The sequence below is a fragment of the Cibotium barometz genome, chromosome 39, assembly GCF_041138505.1.
Source record: "Cibotium barometz isolate CiBa-2024 chromosome 39, ASM4113850v1, whole genome shotgun sequence".
Taxonomy (NCBI): Eukaryota; Viridiplantae; Streptophyta; class Polypodiopsida; order Cyatheales; family Cibotiaceae; genus Cibotium; species Cibotium barometz.
Genome location: NC_141084.1, coordinates 24,205,398 through 24,215,809, shown reverse-complemented (window position 1 = coordinate 24,215,809; position 10,412 = coordinate 24,205,398). Strand labels below are relative to the sequence as shown.

The 10,412-nt window shown below is 38.8% G+C and overlaps 1 protein-coding gene across 1 annotated transcript; it reads right to left on the bottom strand.

Moving 5' to 3' along the window:
• Positions 1-1,167: 1,167 nt before the first annotated feature.
• LOC147615901 (disease resistance response protein 206-like) lies at positions 1,168-2,007 on the bottom strand. The gene has a single exon (XM_086778001.1). The coding sequence runs from the start codon at positions 1,970-1,972 to the stop codon at positions 1,418-1,420; it is 555 nt and encodes a 184-aa protein (XP_086634127.1). The 5' UTR covers positions 1,973-2,007; the 3' UTR covers positions 1,168-1,417.
• Between the last annotated feature and the right edge of the window lie 8,405 nt (positions 2,008-10,412).

Genomic DNA, 10,412 nt, shown 5'->3' with positions numbered 1-10,412 from the left:
AATATTGAAGATTGGGAATTTTGAAGTGTGTGCTTTTAGGTCATTTATTCAAAGGAGACAAAGCACTTATGTGAGGGAGTGGATTCACAAATAATCCAGTAGTTCTCCTAAATGAGGTAGAATTATCGACTTCCTATAGGGAAGTGATGGGGCAGACATGTAGTTTCAGTACCAATCTTCATGTTACCAAAAAAAGAAAGAAAGATATATACAAGGGTAAATTGATGACATCAAGGGGTAACCAACATTATGTGTAGCCTAGGGGTTAGGTGCACTTATTCAAGACCATGTGGTCCAAGGTGCAAGTCCCAACAACAACTGGTACTCCCCATGATGGCACCCACGTGGATTGAGCACACATGGAAAAACTGCCTTGAGGCAGGCACACATGGAAAACTCGCCTTGCGGCACGTACACATGATGTGCCTGTGAATGGAAAGAAAAAAAAACCAATACAAGGTTCTACCATTCGGAAGAAAAAAACTAATGTTGTGAGTATGTAGCATCAATAAAATGAAATGTCACAAGGATAAGTGCTTTTAAAGCTTCATTAGAAGCAATGAAATGTCACAAGGGTGACAGCTTTTTTTAAATCTTCAACACCATATATTAGAAGAAATACTTGTTTTATTCATCTCATCATTGCATACATTAGAAGAAACACTTGTTTAGGACTTCAACACCTTATGGCTAGGCCATGTTTCAATTTGCTTTTGACGGCCATATGAAAAGCACACGATCACAAAAATCCAAAAAAAAAACTTGTTTATTCATATCTCATGTTGTTTGTTTATAAATTCATCTCGTCTTGCATTCAAGTCGAGAGGGTGTCTTAAGAAGAGTAACCTAGCAAGAAACAGGGCACACTCACCAGACCAAAGTGTACATATATATACACGTTATTGGAGATTGAATTGGTGTACAATACACGCACACAAACACACGTTATTGGAAAGTGAAGTGGTACTTGAACCAGGAGTAGTAGTTACCATAGCTATCAGTGCCATTGCTAAGGGGGGTGGTGTAGGCAACGCCAGAGACCAAGGCAAAGTCCCAAGGGTGAGTGCTTTTAAAGCTTCAACATCGTACATTAGAAGAAATGAAATGTCCCAAGGGTGAGGGCCTTTTTAAAAGCTTGAACACCATACATTAGAAGAAATACTTGTATACTTGTTTTATTCATCTCATAGAAGAAATACTTGTTTATTCACTCATCTTACATTAGAAGAAATACTACAAGAAGGACTTGTACAATTCATCTCATCTTGCATTCAAGTTGAGAGGGTGTCTTAATAAGAGTAACCTAGCAACAAACAAGGGTTCGCCTGGGCACACTCACCAGACCAAAGTGTACACATATATATACACGTTATTGGAGACTGAATTGGTGTACAATACACGCGCGCACACACACACGTTATTGGAAAGTGAAGTGGTACTTGAACCAGGAGTAGTAGTTACCATAGCTATCAGTGCCATTGCCAAGGGGGGTGGTGAAGGCAACACCAGAGACAAAGGCGAAGTCATCTGTGCCACCAGTGATGGGCTTGGAGCTGAGTTGGCCGAGGTGCTCCAAGCCAACAGCGGTGAAGGTGCCTTGGTTGACAGAGTTATTGATGGTGAAGCTCTCACTCACAAACAAGGTACCTCCGGTTAGAGAGACGAAGACAAAGGTTCCTTGGACTTTGCCAAGGGGCTGGGAGGCAAGGTCTTGCTGGGCCAACAAGGGCATGTCGAAGCAGAAGGTTTGGCCGAAGGAGTAAGGTTGGGGCAGAAGAGGCTGGCCACATTGGGCGGTGTTGTAGGCGGAGGTGCTATTGGGGCCTTGGATAGAGAGGTAGTTGAAGACTGTGAGGTTGCAAGGCGGGGTGGCAGCGTGGGCTAATGGGAGCAATAAGGCGGTTGCAAGGGGAAGGGCTATGGCTATGGCGATGGCGCCGCCCAGCTGAAGAAGCGTCGTGTGCATTGCCATCTGTGTGTGTGTGTGTCTCTCTCTCTCTCTCTCTCTCTCTCGAAAAGAAAAGAAAAGCTTACCCTGCCCTCCTGCCTTCTCCTATTTTATATCCTGCTTCCTCTCTATCCTCAATTCCTTTTTTTAAAAAAATTATTTGCTTTAACAATAAATGAATCTAAACAGCAACAAATGCAACAACATGGCTGTTTAATTTATATTTGCATGCATCGTGCTCACTGGCGTTTAATTTATATTTGGATGCATCGTGCTCACTGGCGTTTGTTTTTTTATTTATTTTTAAAGCACCCTTGGACTTCTCGCTGTTTGTCCTAAGTACAAAACATAACATCTAATTTGTCAATTCTTTTTTTAAAGAAGAAAATTGTTAGCGTCAAACTAATTTATTTTATTTAGATTACATTCCCCTCAATGATTGGTATTCTTCCATTAACTATTCTAGAGGGCAAAAAGCTCTCTAAGTCAATACATACATTATACTCTCAAAATATCAAAAACATTTCCTCAAGGAAAATGCTGAAACTTCTTTAATTAATAAAAAAAGGGTTGGTGGTTTAAATCTCCTAGTCATTGACTTGGAACACCTCCCATTCCTCATAATTTATGTGCTTGGAGTAGTAGATAAAAGGTCTTGGCTTTCTCATACATGCTTGTAGCATTCCCACCTCATCATAAAAACACTAAGCATTGCAAATTCCGTGCATTTTAAGAAGGTTTGTCATTGCAATGCTTTTTTAAGTAACCTTATTATAAATTGCACTGGAAATTCAAAGTAGATGTGATGTTTCAAAGGACATCTATGGTTCAAGTGTCTACATATGTGTGATGGCCAAGTTGTCAAAATAAGCTTTTAAAGAATGTCCCCCCCCCCTTTTTTTCATTCTCCTGTAGTGTCCTATCATCCCATTACATCGCAATTTTGAAATGCATGAAGATGTGGTTCATCTGCGATTTGTCATAACACTAACCAAGTATGATTGAAATTTAAGCAGAACATTCAACAAAGCATTGCGTGAGGTTTTTATAGATCGTCCATAAACTATTTAGAGCTTTAAGTCACACTTTTACATGATTTTCTTATAATCCAATCATGGTTTTTTGATAATGCGATCATTTACAAACATTGCACCAAACTCCTCAATTTTGATTTAAGGATAAATAAAGTGGATGAAACACCTTATGATATTGCACTCTTGAAATGGATATGCTGATCATTGCTTGCAGGACATAGTAGGCCTCATAGGCTTCTTGTCCTTGGAAGCCCGAGTCTTGATAAATTTATCTTTTATAAGGGAATTCTTAGCTTCGGAGAGACTTATCCGACTGGATGATGCCTGAACTTAAAGAGGAGGAGGATGAGATGTCGTGCCACATTGAAGACCAAACGATAGCCAAAAAGTGCTCATGAATAAGTTGGGATACTACTTTGAAGGCGACAAAATGAATATTGTGTTAACTATTGCTTATAATAGAACAATGGACTCTGTGCAGTCCTGGATGGTGGTGTTGATGTCAACATAATAACCAAGGATTGTGATGGTGTCAACATAATCACCGAGGATTGTTAGGAGGCCTAGGGAAGTCCACCACTATAGGCCAAGCCTCGAGTTAAGCTTACAGATAGGAACACAACTAAACCATTAAGCATCCTCCAAGATGCAAAGATTCAGCTTTCACCACATATTTATGAATGATGGATTTTCAAAGAAGAGGGTTGTACAACATGATCTTCGAAAGGCCTTACATGAGACATGTAAGTTTGGTTCACAATTGGAAAAGCATTCACATTTAAATACACAAATGCAACCAGTGCTTAATAAATAGAGCCATGTGACACGTGCATATATCATAAATGTTGGGAGTAACTCAACCGTGCATAGATCATCATCAACGTAAGACACACTTCAATTGTGTGCTAGCATCAATGGGAGATACACAACCATGCCAATACTCTGCTCATACACCTACTCACAATAAACAATAATGTTAGTTGTGACACACGCAAACAATCCTACGGTAAAATGTAAATAGTTAGGCCTAATAGTACAAGTCAGTACAAATCATGCATATACGAATAAGTGAAAATCACCCACATATCGTAGGTAATACAATGGTGTCACAAGTGTCCCTGATCGACCATATAGCTATGTAGCTAACATCCCTTTTGCTCAAATTGGCAACTGCCCTTAGTTGCTTATTTTAGTTATATGAGCGAATTAGATTTGGGTAACTATGCAAGAATCGCTCAAGCATCCATCTAGAATCTTCTCTTGGATGGTTCTTAAAGGTCAAAAAGTACTTGGTGTAAGTGTTGCTAGTGCATGTAGTGGTGCATTGGTGATCCACAATCGCATCAAGTATTAGATGTTCTTTATTATCAATTTGTTAAGGTGGCTCTTCATAAACAAGGTGAGGAGGGATTGCTCCTCTAAATGGCCTTAACAAACTAATATGAAAAGAATTATGTATTCTCCAATGAGAAGGTAGCTCTAGCCTGTATGTAAGATCATTAACCTTTTCGATGACTTTGAATGGTCCATAAAATCTAGGAGGTAATTTCACAACAGGGTTCCTTTCAACACTTTTTGGTCTCCTTTTCTCAATTCTCAACAAAACAAAATCACCAACATGAAAATTCATACTTTTACACCTTATGTTTGCTTGTTTTGTGTATTTTTCTTATGCCTTTTGTATAGCTTACCTAACTTGTTCATGGATTCTTTGAAAGTCAATAGTGAATTCATCTACATCCTCTGTAGTATGGGATAGATGAGTGATAGGAGGGGGAACAGTTTTACCATAAATGATTTCAAAAGGTGCCTTTTTTGTGGCAAAGTGAATATTATTAGTATATGCAAACTTCCAAATATAAATGTACTTCTCCCTTTTCTTTGGATGAGAAAAAACATAGGCTCTAAGTAAGTCTAGAATGGTGCCATTTATGACTTTTATTTGACCATTAGACTTAGGAGGAAATGCAATTGTGAAATCCAACTTAGTGCCTAGGTTACTAAAAACTGTAATGCAAAAATCACTACAAAACTTTGAATCTCTATTTGTTAATAAAATTAAAAGCAAATACTTATCCCTTTGCTTTTAATGATAAAATCTGATCCCATAAGATAGTATTTCCATATCTTAAGAGCATGTACAATAGTCATTGATTCTTTTTCATAAGTGCTATACTTACTCTTAGCAAGTTTGAGTTCTCTACTTCTATAAGCTATCTAATGACCATCTTAAGTAAGTATTGCTCCTATTCCTTATCCACTAGCATCAACTTATAACAACTACAAAGAGTGGTCGAGTAAAATCTAGTAGTTGTAAAATTGATGCATGTGTGAGAGCTTTTTTTAAAGCTTGAAAAGATTTTTCTTGTTTTTCAGTCTACTAAAAGTTTTTAGCTTTCTTTAGGAGTTATGTGAGGTATTTCTTACAGATCTCCTATAGTAGATCTCCTATAGTAGCTACATAATCCTAGAAATGACCATAATTCATGAATGTCTTTAGGTCTAGGCGACGTGACTATGCTTTCTATCTTCTTTGGTCAACGTAGATTCCTTTAGATGAAACTATGTGGCCGAGGTGCCCAATCTCTAATTGGGCACCTCGGCCAATCTCTAATTGGAAAAAACCTACTCTAATTTTTCCAATCTCTAATTGGAAAAAACCTACTCTTCTCATGATTGAGATAGAATAAAAGATTGAATACTATCTCGAGGTGTTTCTTATGTTCGTCTATGTCTTTGTTAAAAACTAAAATGTCATCAAAGAAAACAACCACAAAGTTTTGATGTTTGAGGAAGATATGGTTCATCATATGACTGAATGTTGCTGGAGCATTAGTGAGTCCAAAGGGCACACTAAAACCTCATAATGTCCTGTCTATGTATGGAAAGCACTTTTGTATGATCCTCTTCCACCATTCTCACTTGGTGGTAGCTAGATTTGAGGTCAATCTTACTGAAAACCTTAGCACCTCTTACCCTATCTAACAAGTCATCAACTCTAGGGATTGGATATATATTTTTCACAGTGATTTTGTTAAGATCTTGGTAGTTTACATACGTACAATAGGTGTTGTTCTTTTTGACTAAAAGTACAAGCACCCCATATGGTGAACTATTGGGTCTAATGAGTTTTCTAGCTAAAAGATCCTCTATTATTTGAGCTTGAATCTCTCTTTGCTCAATTTTATTTACTCTACAAGGAGCTCTACAAGGGCGCATACTACAAGGAATAAGATCAATTTTATGATCCTTGGGTCTAGAACTAAGTAGTCTAGGAGGAAGGTCATTCAAGAAACAATCAGAAAATTATGAAAGAAAACATTGATGTGAAGGTTCATTACAGGTTCTGAAGCTATAAGCTTATTAACCAAGACTAAATAAGTATTTTCCTCTTCCTCAAAGCCTGCTTAGCTTGTGTATGGCTAAATAATACCAAGACTTAAATAAGTCTTTTTCCTCTTCCTCAAAGTCTTCTCAGCTTATGTATGGCTAAGTAATGGATTACTCTCTCCTTTTAACAATCCCTTAAGCCATACATTAGGGGAAATTTGGGTTCCAAATGGACCCTTTAAGGACTTTCTCTCTCCTCCTAGAATCTCGAAAGAGTACAAAAATAATATTATTATATTGGGTTTCTCTCTCTTCTTTTTGAATCTAAATTTACCTTTTTTCATATTTTCTAGAGAGATTCAATGCTTATTTTATTCTAACGTGCTTAAATTCTACGTAACTTCAACCACTGCGAGTGAAAATTCATAAATGTGAAAAGCTAGTACTCTATAAAGTAAGAAAACAAGTACGAGGATATTTTTGACATACGTAACTATGCAACTATATTTCTGACATAAGTACAACATGGAATTAGAAGATGTTTCTTAGAAATAGTGGCATTTTTAAAAAGAACTTGAATATATCTTGAAGCAAACTTAGTATTTTGAAAAGTTTTTTTTTCAGCACAATTAAACATGCTTAAGTTCTATTCTAGTGCATTTTCATGAAGTTATGGTGGTTGTCATTAGGCGAGTTTTCCTCATTCAATAGCCACTCTTCTCCATTTTAATTTCCCTCCATTCAAATCTTCAATCTCTCAAGGAAGCCTCTAAGCTTTCACCTGAATCTCCTCTTTCCTCATGTACTATTTATGCATAGACAACAATGAAGAGAGATTTGGCTTTCTGGTGCCTTTTCAAGTGGAAACAAAAAGTCATATTTGCCTTATTGATTTTCTATACTTGATTATTTTGCTACCAGGAAGTGTTATTGCATCAAGAAGTGTTGCTATAGTTCTCAATGGAGGTATAGACATAGGGCATTGATTTTTATGTTATTTGAAACACGTGTCTGAAATTAATGATAATGTTTTACTGAACTGTATATTTTGCAAAGAAAGGGGTTAATTGCAATTTCATTATTGTTTTGTGGTCTATAGAACATCAGAGATAATTCTAAGAAGCGATTTATACATGTGGACTTGGATGATGAGTATGCTTCTCTCTATAAGAGAACAGAGGCTTCTAAGGTCAACCCTTATGTAATGCAACATGCCAGGGAATTAGGGAGAAAGCATGTTGATATATGGGTGGAACGATCAATTTATCCACCTGATCTCTTGACCCAACAACCACCTAAATTTCCAGGCCTAACTTCTTTAATCAAATATGTTCGTAAGGGCAATGATGGTGTTAAGGAAACCCTGCCTTAACATGTTGTGGGAAGTTTCCTATCCACCAAGCTTGAGCTAGGCTCAAGAGCTTCACCATAGCCGCTCGTACCACCGTCCTCCTGCACTCATTATCACCCCAAGGCGGTTGCTCTAATCCAACAAGTGATGCAACCTCTCTCGCGAAGATCGTGTGGGATCTCTGTGGAAGATGATCGCGTTGGTAGCCCTAATCACTCAAGCAAGAGGGAGAGAGAAAGCAAGAGGGAAGCATGAGAAAATAAGTGATTAGTACTAATCACTCCTAAACCTTAACCCTAAGCACACCATATATGCTAGATTAGAGTGGAAAGAGAGAGGGACAGAGAGAACACTCCACTTCTATCGCACAAATGGGAGAATGGGTTACAAACAAGAGAAATTGGCTTTTATAGTTCCAAGCCTTTTCCTACTAGGCCACCGCCTGAGAGTAAGTGACCCGGAGTGCCCAAAACATAGTTATAAGGCTTTTCTCTATGGATTGGGCAACTGACTAAGATCCTCTTGTGTGTCCTTCAAAGCTCAATATTTGGGAGCATCTTTAAGGCATTTCCCTTATCAAATGACAAGATTTACAGTATATAGTACCGGGGCCCATTACATAAGTGTGCGAACATAGTTGTAGGAATGTGTTAACCCATACTCCACTTCTATTGCACAAATGGGAGAATAAGTTACAAATAAGAGAAAATTGACTTTTATAGTTCCAAGCATTTTCCCACTTGGCCGCCTGAGAGTAAGTGACTCGGGGCGCCCAAAACATAGTTACAAGGCTTTTCTCTATGGATTGGCCAACTGACCAAGATCCTCTTGTCTGTCTTTCAAAGCTCAATACTTGGGAGCATCTTTAGGGCATTTTCCTCATCAAATTATGGGATTTACAATATATAGTATCAACGCCCATTACATAAGAGTGCGGACATAGTTGTCGTAAGAATGTGTTAACCAATATGTGGTTAACATACTCCCCTTCCTAAAGTCGATCGCGTCCTCATGATTGGTAAGAGGTTGGCGAGGCACGCGGGGAAGTGTCGCACTTGGTTATTTCTCTTGTCACTCTGGAAATGAGAGGGGGTGGGGGAATTAGTAAGCTGGAAAGAAGTTAGTGGAGTACTTGCGATTACGTATCCAGTTAATCTGATGGGCTCTTATGAGTTTGCTTTCTTTTATGGGCCGCCTAGTAGTACTCTTTATTATTTTGTTCTTGGTGTTTTTTTTTCACCTTTGCGGCAAGACATCCTGATTAGAGGAGTCAGAATACTTGAATGAGAAGACTAGCACGGAATACTTTAATGACCAGTATCCAAGTGATATATGGTATAAGGAAGGAAGAGTTGGTAAAATAATGGTGTTAGTAATAAGCAAGTGGCGAAGGGGGAATTCCAGAGGGACAAGGAGGCAACTCTTATGGTGATTGCTTGCGCTCCAAGATGCTAGATGTTGACAATGATGTTTAGAAGCTCTAGCATCTTTGTCAAGACACCATGATGGGTATCTTGGCTCCCATGGAAGTATCGGTTTGCGGTGTTCTCTCTTGTTTCTTTGTGGGTTGTCTTCTTCTATCATTGGAGCTCTATGATCCTGTGTTGATAGGAGTGGTAGTTGATGACGAGGATTCATAGGTGTTAAGCCAAAGAAGAAGTAATGGGTAGGATGGATTAAGCATTAAGCACAGTTATTCAAGTGAAGTGAGGGTGATTTAGACAATCCAAGTGATGGGTCGTACCATTGACCAAGCTTGCGCCCACCATGGTCCCCCCATCCAGAGATGTACCTAGATGGCTATTGATGATGAAGCTTTGTGCAGTGTGTGCGCATAGGAGAGAGTCCAATGAGAAGGTGTTATGCATAAGCAAGAGCAAAAGGTGTGCATGTGGTCCTAATCACCTAGATCCTAACCTCTTAGAGACTTCTTTTTTTAATATAAATGTATTTATATTAAAAAAAGTATTTTTTAATATAAATGTATTTTTTAATATAAATATATTAATATAAATGTATTTATTGATTAGCACCCCTAAGGAGGGTTTTGTACTAAGTGGCCCATGTGGCTAAATTTGTGAGCTTACCTTTGAGTTTATCTTTGAATGGTTAGATAAGCTCCACCATTTGTAGCACTGCCCCTTGGTTTGGTAACAAAGTCAAGGGGTGGGATGGAGCTTCATGAATAAGGCTCTATTGGGGAAAAGGGCTGGGCAAATTGAGCTTTGGAGTGCCCATGGGTTAGGTGTGGGAAAGTCCGTAGGATTCTATTGAGGAGGAGGGGACTTGCCTACCCGTTGGTCGCCAAACCATCTTTGTCGATTGGACAAGTATGGGCTTGGTTGGTGTGGTTTGGGCGAACTATTGGGGGTTAAGCCATGGGAGCTAAATAATGAAGTTCCCATTGTGGAAGCATTGGGTATCTAAGAGGCGCATGGGCACCCTTCGTTTTGCTGAGTGATGAAAGTCCGTGGTTGTCAAGGCTTCAGAGGTTTTTGTTGACGAGGCTTTGAGCTATGATTTGTTTGTTGATGCAGATGATATTCTTTTAATTGCGGCTTTGGGAGCCATAGGTGTGTGTTGGCTTCATGGAAGCCTTGAACTTTGAGCACGTTGGTAGGCACCCAACATTGTTGGCTTTGCTGTGTTGGGGTTGCCTAACCCATGGCTGTGGGACCTTTTGTCATGGCTTCCTGGGGAGTTGCTATGGGGGATGAGCACAAGTGGCATGCTTGGGTAGCCAGAGGTG